Source organism: Nerophis lumbriciformis, linkage group LG13, assembly GCF_033978685.3.
Source record: "Nerophis lumbriciformis linkage group LG13, RoL_Nlum_v2.1, whole genome shotgun sequence".
Classification (NCBI taxonomy): Eukaryota; Metazoa; Chordata; class Actinopteri; order Syngnathiformes; family Syngnathidae; genus Nerophis; species Nerophis lumbriciformis.
Genome location: NC_084560.2, coordinates 37,415,421 through 37,430,420, shown reverse-complemented (window position 1 = coordinate 37,430,420; position 15,000 = coordinate 37,415,421). Strand labels below are relative to the sequence as shown.

The window sequence follows — 15,000 nt, the reverse complement described above, 5'->3', positions numbered from 1 at the left end:
AGTAAAAAGTTAGCCAGGCTATATAGCAGGACGTTAACCAGAGGCTAGTAAAATGTTAGCCAGGCTATATAGCAGGAAGTTAACCAGAGGCTTGTAAAAAGTTAGCCAGGCTATATAGCAGGAAGTTAACCAGAGGCTAGTAAAAAGTTAGCCAGGCTATGTAGCAGGAAGTTAACCAGAGGTGTGTAAAAAGTTAGCCAGGCTATATAGCAGGAAGTTAACCAGAGGTGTGTAAAAAGCTGGCCAGGCTATATAGCAGGAAGTTAACCAGAGGTGTGTAAACACTTAGCCAGGCTATATAGCAAGAAGTTAACCAGAGGCTAGTAAAATGTTAGCCAGGCTATATAGCAGGAAGTTAACCAGAGGCTAGTAAAATGTTAGCCAGGCTATATAGCAGGATGTTAACCAGAGGCTAGTAAAAGTTAGCCAGGCTTTATATCAGGAAGTTAACTAGGCTAGTAAAATGTTATCCAGGCTATATAGCAGGAAGTTAACCAGAGGTTTGTAAAAAGTTAGCCAGGCTATACAGCAGGATGTTAACCAGAGGTTAGTAAAAGTTAGCCAGGCTATATAGCAGGAAGTTAACCAGAGGCTAGTAAAATGTTAGCCAGGCTATATAGCAGGAAGTTAACCAGAGGCTTGTAAAAAGTTAGCCAGGCTATATAGCAGGAAGTTAACCAGAGGCTTGTAAAATGTTAGCCAGGCTATATAGCAGGAAGTTAACCAGAGGCTAGTAAAATGTTAGCCAGGCTATATAGCAGGAAGTTAACCAGAGGCTAGTAAAAAGTTAGCCAGGCTATGTAGCAGGAAGTTAACCAGAGGTGTGTAAAAAGTTAGCCAGAGACTAGCAAAAAGTTAGCCAAAGCAGGGAGGTACCAGAGGCTAGCAGGAAGTCAGCCAAAGGCTCAAAGGAAGTTAGCCAGAGGCTAGTAGAAAGTTATCCAGAGATTAGCAAAAAGTTAGCCAAAGCAGGGAGTTACCAGAGGCTAGCAGGAAGTTAGCCAAAGGATCAAAGGAAGTTAGCCAGAGGCTAGTAGAAAGTTATCCAGAGGCTAGCAAAAAGTTAGACAGGCTATATAGCAGGAAGTTAACCAGAGGCTTGTAAAAAGTTAGCCAGAGGCTAGCAGGAAGTTAGCCAGAGGCTAGTAGAAAATTAACCAGGCTAGCAAAAGTTAGCCAGGCTATATAGCAAGAAGTTAACCAGAAGCTTGTAAAAAGTTAGCCAGAGGCTAGCAAAAAGTTAGCCAGGCTTTTTAGCAGGAGGTTAAACCAGGGGCTAGTAAATAGTTAACCAGAGACTTGTAAAAAGTTAGCCAGAGGCTAGCAAAAAGTTAGACAGACTATATAGTAGGACGTTAACCAGAGGCTTGTAAAAAGTTAGCCAGAGGCTAGCAGGAAGTTAGCCAGAGGCTAGTAGAAAGTTAACCAGGCTAGCAAAAAGTTAGCCAGGCTATATAGCAGGAAGTTAACCAGAGGCTTGTGAAAAGATAGCTAGGGGCTAGCAAAAATTTAGAAAGGCTATATAGCAGGAAGGTAACCAGAGACTAGTAAAAAGTTAGCCACAGCCTTGCAAAAAGTTAGCCAAGGCAGGGAGTTAACCAGAGGCTAGCAAAAGTTAGTCAAAGGATAGAATGAAGTTAGCCAGAAGCTAGTAGAAAGTTAGCCAGAGGCTAGCAAAAAAATAACCAGGCTAGCAAAAGGTTAGCCAGGCTCAAGCGAAAAGTTAGCCAGGCTATAGCAAGAAGTTAATCAGAAGCTAGTTGGAAAGTTAGCCAGAGCCAGGCAGGAAGTTAACAAGGCTAGCAAAAAGTTAGCCAGACTATAGCATAAAGTTAGCTATAGACTAGCAGAAAGGTAATCAGAGGTTAGCAAAAAGTTAGCCAGAGGCTCACCAAGAAGTTAACCAGGCTAGCAAATAGTTAGACAGTGTTGCTAACCTAGTATATTACAATGTCATGTTAGCATGTCGTTCACATAGCTAATGTTGCTAACCCAGAATGGTATTAAAATGTAACGTTAGCATGTAGCTCATATAGCTATGCTCGTGTTGCTAACCCAAAATTATATCAAAATATAATGTTAGCATATAGCTCTTATATAGCTATGCTTGTGATGCTAACCTAAAATGATATTAAAATGTAATATTAGCATGTAGCTCATACATCTATGCTAGTGTTGCTAACCTAAAATTATATTAAAATGCATTATTAGCATGTATTTTATATAGCAATCCTATTGTTGCTAACCTAAAATAACATTAAAATGTAATGTTAGCATATAGCTCATATACGTATGCTTGTGTTGCTAACCCAGAATGATATTAAAATGTAACATTAGCATGTAGCTCATATAGCTATGCCGGTGTTGCTAACCCAGAATGATATTAAAATGTAACATTAGCATGTAGCTCATATAGCTATACCAGTGTTGCTAACCGAAAATGATATTAAAATGTAATATTAGCATGTAGCTCATATATCTATGCTAGTGTTGCTAACCTAAAATGATATTAAAATGTAATATTAGCACTTAGCTCATGTATCTATGCTAGTGTTGCTAACCTAAAATGATATTAAAATGCATTATTAGCATGTATTTTATATAGCAATCCTAGTGTTGCTAACCTAAAATGATATTAAAATGTAATGTTAGCATATAGCTCATATACTTATGCTTGTGTTGCTAACCCAGAATGATATTAAAATGTAACGTTAGCATGTATCTCATATAGCTATGCTAGTGTTGCTAACCCAGAATTATATCAAAATGTAGTGTTAGCATGTAGCTCATAGAGCAATGCTTGTGTTGCTAACCCAGAATGATATTAAAATGTAACGTTAGCATGTAGCTCATATAGCTATGGCAAAGTTGTTAACCTAGAATGGTACTAAAATGTAATATTAGCATGTAGCTCATATAGCTATGCCAGTGTTGCTAACCTAAAATGATATTAAAATGTAATATTAGCATGTAGCTCATATAGCTATGCTGGGGTTGCTAACCCAGAATGATATTAAAATATAACGTTAGCATGTAGCTCATATAGCTATGCCAGTGTTGCTAACCTAAAATGATATCCAAATGTAATATTAGCATGTAGCTCATATAGCAATGCTTGTGTAGCTAACCCAGAATGATATTAAAATATAACGTTAGCATGTAGCTCATATAGCTATGGTAAAGTTGTTAACCTAGAATGGTGCTAAAATGTAATATTAGCATGTAGCTCATATAGCTATGCCAGTGTTGCTAACCTAAAATGATATCCAAATGTAATATTAGCATGTAGCTCATATAGCAATGCTTGTGTAGCTAACCCAGAATGATATTAAAATGTAACGTTAGCATGTAGCTCATATAGCTATGGTAAAGTTGTTAACCTAGAATGGTACTAAAATGTAATATTAGCATGTAGCTCATATAGCTATGCCAGTGTTGCTAACCTCAAATGATATTAAAATGTAATATTAGCATGTAGCTCATATAGCAATGCTAGGGTGGCTAACCCAGAATGATATTAAAATGTAACGTTAGCATGTAGCTCATATAGCTATGCCAGTGTTGCTAATCTAAAATGATATCCAAATGTAATATTAGCATGTAGCTCATATAGCAATGCTTGTGTTGCTAACCCAGAATGATATTAAAATGTAATGTTAGCATGTAGCTCATATAGCAATGCTTGTCTTGCTAACCTAGAATGATATTAAAATATAATATTAGCATGTAGCTCAAATAGCTGTGCTTGTGTTGCTAACCCATAATGATAAGTGTTAGCTAAGTCCTTGTTAGCCGAGCTAGCTCCCGTTTTGTTTCATCAACTTGCAGCATTTTTCTCATGCATTTGTTTTGTTGTTGTTGTTGTTGTTGTTTTTTTAACCTGCAATGTTTATGCACCTAAGAAGAAGAAGAAGAATGACCAAATAAACCAATGGATGCATTTATTGCACCAACACACATCACCTACTGTGTGTGAATGTACAGCAGCGTATTATTTCTATATAATACAGTCAAATATGTTTTTGTGGACGTGATGAATGAGATGTTCTTCTTCTTCTGCATGGTCAGAGTTTGGACAGCTGGATGAGGTTCCTGTTGATTTCGGCCACGTTCCTGCAACCTGCACGATAAAAGGCCGTGACAGTCAGGCGGACGCAGGGTTGAAGAGGCCCTAACAAGGCGCACCTGATAAAGCCATGGAGAGGCGGAACTCGTCGTTGAGGATTTGCAGCACCTCGCGCACGCCCTCCTCGCCCTAGAACACATGTAAGTTTTCCCTTTCAAAAGGAATGGACACTTGTTTTCCATTTCCACATTTCTCCACCAATTCCAAACCATTCCAAAAGGAAAATGCTCCTTGGTAATGTTAGCCAATTGCTAGCATACTAACGCTAGGTAGTATAATTATTTGATTTTTTTTTAAATTTATTTAATTGTATTCATGTATTCGATTCCAAGCAAAATAATAATGACACATTTAAGTAATTATTTAAAGATGTATTTATTCATTTAATTTTATTTATGTATTTAATTCCAATCAAAATTAATAATGACATATTTAGGTAATTATTTGATGATTTATTTATTCATTTAATTCCAAGTAAAATAATAATGACACATTTAGGTCGTTATTTGATGATTTATTTATTCATTTAATTTGATTCATGTATTTGATTCCAAATAAAATTAAATAATGACACATTTAAGTATTTGAAGATGTATTTAATTCCAGTTGAAATGTATTCATGACACATTCATTCATTTGAAGATGTATTTATTTATTTTATTGTATTTAAGTATTTAATTCAAATCAAAATTAATAATGACGCAATTAAGTAATTATTTGAGGATATTTTTGTTATATAATTTTATTCATGTATTTACTTCCAATCAAAATTAATAATGACATATGTAGGTAATTATTTGATGATTTATTTATTAATTCAATTTTATTCATGTATTTAATTCCAATCAAAATGAATAATGACATATTTAGGTAATTGTTTAAAGATTTACAGCATTTATTCATTTAATGTTATTTATGTATTTAATTCCAATCAAAATTAATAATTACATATTTAGGTAATTATTGTATTATTTATTTATTAATTTAAGTATTTGAAGATGTATTTAATTCCAATTGAAATGTTTTCATGACACATTTATTCAATTGAAGATGTATTTATTTATTTTATTGTATTGAAGTATTTCATTCAAATCAAAATTAATAATGACATAATTAAGTAAATATTTGAAGATTTATTCATTCATTTAATTTTATTCATGTATTTACGTCCAATCAAAATGAATAATGACATATGTAGGTAATTATTTGAAGATTTCTTCATTCATTTCATTTTATTCATGTCTTTAATTCCAATTAAAATTAATTAATGACACATTTAAGTATTTGAAGATGTATGTATTTCATTCCAATTAAAATAATTGATCACATGTATTTATTTATTTTATTGTATTTAATTCCAGTCAAAATTAATTCATGACACAATTAAGTAATTATTCGAAGATTTATTTATTCATGTATATGATTCCAAGTAAAATTATTAATGACACATTTAATTATTTGAAGATTTATGTATTTAATTCCAATGGAAATTATTTCATCACATATTTTTTTTTATTTGAAGATGTATTTATTTATTTGATTGTATTAAGTATTTCATTGTATTCAAAATCGATTCATGACACATTTAAATATTTATTTGAAGATTTTTGTTCAGTTTTGTTCCATTTGAGCCTCCATGTTATTTGTGTTAAGTATAAATCTAATTCATTATTATTATTATTATTATTATTCTAACATTGTTCCTACGTTGTTTTTGGGTTGAAAACATGACGTCAGACAGTTCATGGCCGCACATATTTGCGTCAAATGACAAGGTTTCAGTCAGACGAGAGAAGGACACACACACACACACGCACACACACGCACACACACACACACACACACACACACTCTATACTACCTTGTATGCGAGTCCCCACACCGCCGGACGGCCAATAAACACACACTTGGCCCCTAGGGCCAGCGCTTTGAGCACGTCGCTCCCGGTCCTGATGCCCCCGTCCAGGTAGACCTCGATACGGCCCTGCACTGTGTCCACGATCTCAGACAGCGCGTCGATCTGTGGACGTTTTGATTTAGAGGGAGCACAAACGCGGCGAGAAGATAAGATACGGCAGAAGTGACGTACCGAGGCTGGGCCGCCGTCCAGCTGCCTGCCGCCGTGGTTGGACACGACCACGCCCTGCACGCCGTGCTCCACGGCCAGCTCGGCGTCCTCCTTGGTCAGGATGCCCTTGATGATGATGGGCAGCCTGGTGATGGACTGCAGCCAGTACACGTCTTTCCAGCTGATAGACGGGTCCAAAGTGTTGGCCGGGATGCCGTACTCCTCCGGGCCTGCCGCTTCCTGACCGCCGCCATTTTGAATTGTGCATCCGTCATTCTTAAAGTACACTCAATTGTTTTCCAACATCGGAGAGAAACATCCGCCTTTAATAGGACCCAACACGAAAAGACTCAACTTTATTTTGTGGGTGGAGCCTCTTCTGAACAATATGTTAGACGCCTTTTTATCGGTCTGTCTCGGAAGACGGCGCTGCCATGTAATTACATTTTATTTGTAATCAAATCAATCGTGCAAAATCATAGAGAGAAATGGGAGTATTTTTATGCAAACAAAAAACGATTTGCAAACAAAAATAACGGACTTAACATGAAAATTAAAACAAACTTTTTTACGTTGTCATCATGGGGTATTGTGTGTTGAATTTTGAGGGCAAAATTAAAATTTAACATGACAAATGCTGCTAAAAGGAAGCATACATACTGTATGTATGTGTATATATATATATATATATATATATATATATATATACACGTGTGTGTGTGTGTGTGTGTGTGTGTGTGTGTGTGTGTGTGTGTGTGTGTGTGTGTGTGTGTATTTATACGACAAAAAAACTAAAAAAAAGCAAACAAAAACGTTTTTTTATGTGTGTGTGTGTATATATATATATATATATATATATATATATACATATACAATTTTTACGTTAAAAAGCGTTTGTTTGGTTTTTTTAGTTTTTTCGTCGTATATATATTTGATGATTTTTTTATTTACTTATTTTTATTCATGTATTTAATTCCAATCAAAATTAATTAATGAAACATTTAGGTAATGACTTGATTTATTTATGCATGTAATTTTATTCATGTATTTACTTCCAATCAAAATTAATAATGACATATTTAGGTAATTATTTAAAGATGTATTTATTAATTTAATTTTATTCATGTATTTAATTCCAATCAAAATTAATAATTACATATTTAGGTAATTATTTGATTATTTACTTATTCATTTAATTCCAAGTAAAATAATAATGACACATTTAGGTAATTATTTGATGATTTATTTATTCATTTAATGTATTTACTTCCAATTAAAATTAATTAATGGCACATTTAGGTATTTGAAAATGTATTTATTTAATTACAATTGAAATGTATTCATGACACATGTATTCATTTGAAGATGTATTTATTTATTTTATTGTATTGAAGTATTTAATTCAAATCAAAATTGATAATGACATATATATATATATATATATATATATATATATATATATATATATATATATATATATATATATATATATATACACACGACTAAAAAACTAAAGAAAAGCAAACAAAAACGCTTTTTTAACCTAAAAATTGTACATATATATATATATATATATATATATATATATATATATATATATATATATATATATATATATATATATACATACATACATACATATACTAAAAAACTAAACTTTTGTTTTTTAGTCGTAATACTAGAACGATTAGGTTGTTTTTGTTTTTATGTGTGTATGTGTATATATGTGTGTAAAAAACTAATTAAATAAAAAAAAATTTTTTTTAAATATCAATCTAATCATTGTAGTTATTGCAACTATCCATCCATCCATCCATATTCTACCGCTTGTCTATTTCGGGGTCGCGGGGCGTGCTGGAGCCTATCTCTGCTGCAAACTAAAAATGCTTTTTTAACCTAAAAATTATTTAAACCCAAAGGTTTAGAAAAAACAAAAAAAACTTTGGTTGCAAATCCCTTTTTGTTGGTTGCATAAAGAGACATGACTCTCCAAACAAAACCATTGAACAAAAGCAAAAACTATTATTGGCTTTTTTTTCTGACTTTGTGATAATTATAAATATCAATTTAATCGCCGTCGTATCGCCCGTATACTGATACATCACTCGGTATCGTCAGTGTCGATATTTGTATCAATCAATTCAGGAGCTCTAGCTTAGCATGTTTGGCTACTCCTTGTCCTCCAGTGATATGGTTACTTGGAAGAAACGCACTTTATTTGCCGCATTAGCGATGGAGAAGCTGCATTGTGGAGGGACGTTAGCCGCTATCTCGCCGGTGCGTGATTGGACCTCACCTGGAAGACGCCGTCGAAGTTCTTGACCTTGAGATGCGGCGGCAGCTTGAACTGGTTGCGAATGTCGTTGCGGCGCTTGCCCGTGTACGGCACGTCCACAGTGAGGACGAGCGCCTTAAAGCCCAGCGCCTCCACGCGGTGCACGATCTGCTCCGACAGCTTGCGGTCCCGGTAGACGTAGAGCTGGAACCAGCGGTAGCCGGTGGGCGCCGCCGCCACGATCTCCTCCACGGAGCAGGTGGAGTAGGTGCTGGTGATGTAGCAGGTGTTCAGGGCCTCCGTGGCTGCCGAGACAAGACGCCATCTTTGTTACTCTCGCAGAGAAAAGGCCAGCAAAACGGTAAACATCGCTCGCCGTTTACCTGACACATGACACGTGACAAATATTCACTTTTCATTTTGAGCTCACTGAGAAATTAAGGAAAATGTCAGAAAATTGACAAAAAATTATATATTCAAATGAGAAATTTATAAAAATGTTTGCTTTTTTAAATACTTGTATTAGGTTGTGTTTTTAACTACAAAGAAAAGAACAAAAAAGAAAACATTTTGCAATTTCAGTGATTTTTTTTTCCCCCCAATAAAATGTAATTGATTGACTGGGAAAAGTTTGTAATTAAAATAACATTTCTATTATTTTTTAACACACTATCACACCATCAGTACAGCAATAAATACAAATACATTGGAAGAAAGGGTAAAATAAAGTTGTATTATTTAGAAGAATACAATTTATAAAAATTGCATTTTTTTTCATTCATTTAATTTTTTTTTTCAAATACTAGGAAAGAAACAAAAGTGCTAAATTGTAGCAAATTTAAATAAAAATACGTTTTTTTCACGTTAAACATGTAATTGATTGGCTATAAATATTTTATAATCTTGTTTAATTTTATATCCCATAAAATGCACTCTATCACGTCAAATGAAGAAAAGTAAGAAAAAGTTAAAAAAAATAAAAAAATATTGCAAAATAATACATAAGAAAAATGTTAAAGAAAGTTTCCAACAATATTAACAAAAGTAAAGAAAAAAGAAGAAAATAAGTGAATATGCCTGCGTTCAAATTTTTTATTATTTAATATTTTGTCAAATATAAAGAAAATAACACAAATGATCATTTTGAGCAGTTTTATGAAATGTTTTTTTGCTGTTAGACATTTCATTGATTGACTTCAAATAGTTTTATAATTGGATTGTTTTGTTGAAAATGTGAATATTTATTATTACAATCAAGCTCGTCAAATAAATAAAAAACAGTTATATGAAATAAAAATACGTCAGAAGATGAAAGTAAAAAAAAATAAAAATGAAAGAATTAATTGATAAAAATAGCTTTTTTTTCATTTATGTAATTTTTTTTTTTAAATAAAAAGGAAAGGAACAAAATGCTAAAATGTAGCAAATTTAATGGATGTTTGTTTCATGCTAAATTGTGTAATTGATTGACATGTTAATGCACTATATCACATTGAATGAAGAAAAGTAAAAAATGAATAAATATATTATTACTGCAAAATAATACATGTAAAAACAAAACGTTTCCAACGATATCAACAAAAGTAAAAAGAAAACAAATCACTAGAAGAAAAATAAATGTGAACTTGCCTGCAATCAAAATTGTTGTTATTTAATATTTTTTCAAATGTAAAGAAAATAACAACAAAAAACTAATTTGGGGCAATTAAATTTTTTTTTTGCTGTTAGACATTTCATTGATTGACTTTGAATAGTTTTATAATCAGATTGTATTGTTGAAAATGTGTTTACTATTTATTAATACAATCTATCTTGTTACATAAATAAAAACAGCAATAATAAATAAAGATACATTAGAAGAAGAAAGTTTAAAAAAAGTTTTATTATTTAGAAGAATAAATTGATAAAAATGTTTTTTTTCATTTATTCAATTTTTTCCCCCAAATACTAAGAAAGAACCAAAAATGCTCAATTGTAGCAAATTTAATTAAAAAAGTTTTTTTCATGTTAAACATGTATTATAAATACTAGACTATGAATATTTTTATGATCTGGTAGAAAATGGATGGATGGATGGATGTTTAATTTTATATTACACAATTAGGCACTCTATCACATTAATTGAAGAAAAAGAAAAATAAGTTAAAAAAAAATAACTTTTGCAAAAAATACACAATAAAAAGAAGTAAAGAAAAACATCAAAACAAAATTTCTAACAATATCAACAAAAGGAAAAAATAAATAAAATAAAATGCCTGCATTCAAAATGTGTATTATCTAATATTTTGTCAAATATAAAGAAAGTAAGACAAATGATCATTTTGGGCAGTTTTATGAAATGTGTTTTGCTGTTAGACATTTCATTGATTGACTTTGAATAGTTTTATAATTTGATTGTTTTGTTGAAAATGTGTATACTATTTATTATTACAATCTATCTTGGCACATAAATAAAAACATGTAAACATTCATGTAATGTGTGTTTTTTTTTAAAATAAAAGAGAAAAAAACAAAAATGCTAAATTGTAGCAGATTTTTTTTTCATGTTAAACATGTAATACATTGACTATAAATAGTTTTATAATCTGATTGCTTAATTTTATATTACATGTTAATGCACGATATCACATCAAATAGAGAAAAGTAAAAATAAAATATTAAAAATATATATTATTATTGCAAAATAATACATAAGAAAATGAAGTAAAGAAAAATATCAAAATGTTAGCAATAATAAATAAAGATACATTAGAAGAAAAAAGTTAATAAGTTGTATTATTTAGAAGAATCAATTGATAAAATTGGCTTCTTTTTTCATTTATTAAATTTTTTTCAAATAAAAGGAATGGAACAAAAATGCTAAATTGTTGAAAATTTAATTAAAAAAACGTTTTTTTCATGTTAAACATGTAGTTGATTGACTATAAATAGTTTTATGATCTGATTTTTTTAGTTGAAGAATGATATATTATTTATTAGTACACTATCACATCAAATTAAAAAGTAAACAAATACTATATCAATAAATTAAAATACAACAGAAAAATAAAGGAAACTGTAACAAATATTTTTCTTAATTATTTACAAGAAGAAAATTACTTCTTTATTTATTTATTAAATATTTTTTCCAGATACAGGAAAAGAACAAAATAACAACATCTTAGACTTCATATATAATATTAGACTTCACCTCGTGTTAGTCTAATATTATTTAGACACTTTAAAACATGATTGTGATGACATGCTGCTACCTAGTGGTGAAGTCTAATATTATTTAGACACTTTATAACATGACTGTGATAACATGCTGCCACCTAGTGGTAAATTCTAGTAATATTTAGACAATTTAAAAACAAAAATGATTGTTTGTCACACATTAGAAGTAGAAATTGTGTTTTTGGAAATAAAAAAAAGAGCTGACTCGCCTCTGGCTGTGGCCACCTCGCCTTCATGCCAGGCCAGGCAGTGGAAGGCCGTAGGTGCGATTCCCACGGGGAAGCTGACCTCTGTGCCTTGCACCGTGGTCCTGGTGTCGCTCACCGACACGTCCCGCAGGATGCGAGGTCTCAGGCGGATCCTGGACATGGAGACGGTCGAACGTTACTCAGCAATGTTGGTTTTAGTGGTTTTAACCAAGGTGCCCAAAGTGCGGTTAGATAATACACATTTGAATGCGCCACATTCTCAAAACACTATTACTTAAAAAACATAAAAAGTGGAATAAAAGAGCAAACAGGAAAAAAAATTAAGGATAAAAAGTTGCAATGTTGACTCTAGTAACACAAAACTGCCAAGACAGATTTTTTTTTCTCTTTAAACTGTCATTGCTCCAAAAATAATAATGAATCAAAATCAATGTTGTTATGAATTATTGACCTATTTAAGGCTCCAATTACTTCACATTAAATATTACATTTTGAAATATTTTTTGGGGAAATATTGCATACGGTATTTTGTGTTTTTGTCGTATATAAAAAAACAAAAAACATTTTCCTTGACGAGAAAGGCAAAAAAATAATAATAATAACGAAAAACATTACAGCAAATTATAAAAAAACTTTTATTCGACAGATCTGAAGTTGATCTAGAGATTTAAGTGTGGAAAGTAAAAATAAAATAAAAATACTTTTATGAGTGGGACCCTTTTGGATCCCTGAGAACTTTAGTGGGATTGTCATTTTGCTAAAAAAAAATAAAAAAATAAAAAAAATAAAATGATTGACCTATTTAAGGCTACAGTTACTTCACATCAAATATTACATTTTGAAATAAATTTTGGGGGAAATATTGCATATAAAAAAAATCATGCTAAAATAACTTTTAATCCACAGATATATCTGAAATTGATCTGAGATTTAAGAGTTAAAGGTAAAAAAGTATATTTAAAAAAAAATGTATGACTTATTTATAAAATTTTTTTTGAGTGGGGCACATTTGAATCACCAAGATTTTTAGTGCAATTTTTTTTAATTCGTCATCTCAAAAAAACTATGAGTTAAAATAAAAAAATAAAAACTTAAAATTGACAGAAATAAAGTTGACCTAGAGACTTAAATGTTGAAAATAAAACAATGTATGATTTAATGAGTGAGACCCTTTTGGGTCCCTAAGAATTTTTGTGTTTTTTTTGTTATCCTGTCATTGCTCAAAAAATAAAATATATAAAAATGAATGATCACAATCAAATGATTGACCTATTTATCGCTCCAATTAATTCACATCAAATATTACACGTTTAAATACATTTTGGCGGAAATATTGCATATAAAACAAACAAAAAAATAGTGAAAAAAATAATTTATAATCCACAGATATGTATCTGAAATTGATCTGAGATTCAAGAGTTAAATGTAAAAAATGTGATTTAAAAAAAAAAGATGACTTATTTTAAAAACATTTATGAGTGGGGCCCTTTTGGGTTCACAAGATTTATAGTGCGGTTTTTTTTTTTTAATTCGTCATCCCTCTAAAATTTATGAGTTAAAATAAAAAAATAAAAACTTAAAATTGACGGATAGAAATTAAGTTAACCTAAAGCGGGGGTCGGCAACCCGCAGCTGTAGACCCGCATGCGGCTCTATAGCGCCGCTATAGTGGCTCTCTGGAGCTTTTTAAAGAATTTATGAAAAATGGAAAAAGATGAGGGGAAAAACATATTTTTGGTTTTAATATGGTTTCTGTAGGAGGAAAAACATGACACAAACCTCCCTAATTGTTATAAATCACACTGTTTATATTAAACATGCTTCACTGATTCAAGTATTTGGCGAGCGCCGTTTTGTCCTACTAATTTTGGCGGTCCTTGAACTCACTGTAGTTTGTTTACTTATATAACTTTCTCCGACTTTCTAGGACATGTTTTATTACAATTATTTTTTCTGTCTCATTTTGTCCACTAAACTTTTAATGTTGTGCGTGAATGCACAAAGGTGAGTTTTGTTTGATGTTATTGACTTGTGTGGAGTGCTAATCGGGCATATTTGGTCACTGCATGACTGCAAGCTAATCGATGCTAACATGCTATTTAGGCTAGCTCTATGTACCTATTGCATCATTATGCCTCATTTGTAGCTATATTTGAGCTCATTTAGTTTCCTTTAAGTCCTCTTAATTGAATTTATATTTCATGACACACTATCTGTATGTAATATGGCTTTTAATTTTTTGCGGCTCCAGACTGATTAGTTTTTGTATTTTTGGTCCAATATGGCTCTTTCAACATTTTGGGTTGCCGACCCCTGACCTAGAGACTATATATATATATATATATATATGTATGTACAAACATGTATATATGTATGTACACCAAGCTGAAAAATGACAAGGAGCGCATCAAGAAAGTAAACAACCTCATCATAGCTGCCGATAAAACCACAAACTTCTACAGAATGGACATACCAGAACACCACACCTTACTGGACAGAAGCATCACCAAATCATACAAAAAAGCGCAACCCAACACCTTACAGAACATCCACCTGGAAAATAAAAGGATCGCGGCTGAACTGGACATTGAGGACAGGGTGGACGCCACAGCCAACAAGGAAGCCTTCATCACATTGAAGGACCACAAACCCAACTTTGCAAATAACCCAACATGCCGACTAATAAACCCAACTAAATCTGAAATAGGAAAAATCAGCAAAATAATCCTGGACAGAGTCAACACAAAAATCAAGGACAAAACACCACTCAACCAATGGAGAAATACAGCAGCAGTAATCAAATGGTTCAACAACATCCAAGACAAACAACAGCACAACTTTATCTCCTTTGATATCGAGGAATTTTACCCTTCCATCACGCAAGACCTACTGACTCAAGCACTAGACTTCGCCTCAGACTACGACTCAATCACAGGCAACGAAAGAAACATCATCATCCACGCAAAAAACTCCATTCTCATCCACAACAGTACACCATGGCAAAAAAAGAACAATGCAACATTTGACGTCACTATGGGAAGTTTTGACGGAGCAGAAACGTGTGAACTCGTTGGGAGTTTCCTCCTCTCCCAGCTCGCTAGCCTCA

The 15,000-nt window shown here is 32.0% G+C and overlaps 1 protein-coding gene across 2 annotated transcripts in view; it reads right to left on the bottom strand.

The window, feature by feature from the left end:
• Positions 1-3,924: 3,924 nt before the first annotated feature.
• The window catches only part of hao2 (hydroxyacid oxidase 2 (long chain)), a 22,124-nt gene continuing 11,048 nt past the window's right edge, over positions 3,925-15,000 (bottom strand). For both annotated transcript variants that reach the window (XM_061970876.2, XM_061970877.2), the window contains exons 4-9: positions 11,895-12,046; positions 8,491-8,774; positions 6,216-6,434; positions 5,988-6,146; positions 4,186-4,255; positions 3,925-4,120 (exon numbers count right to left, since the gene is read on the bottom strand). In XM_061970876.2, the coding sequence (XP_061826860.1) occupies positions 4,065-4,120; positions 4,186-4,255; positions 5,988-6,146; positions 6,216-6,434; positions 8,491-8,774; positions 11,895-12,046 (940 nt within the window). In that variant the 3' untranslated portion in view covers positions 3,925-4,064. The remainder of the gene's footprint in view (positions 4,121-4,185; positions 4,256-5,987; positions 6,147-6,215; positions 6,435-8,490; positions 8,775-11,894; positions 12,047-15,000) is intronic.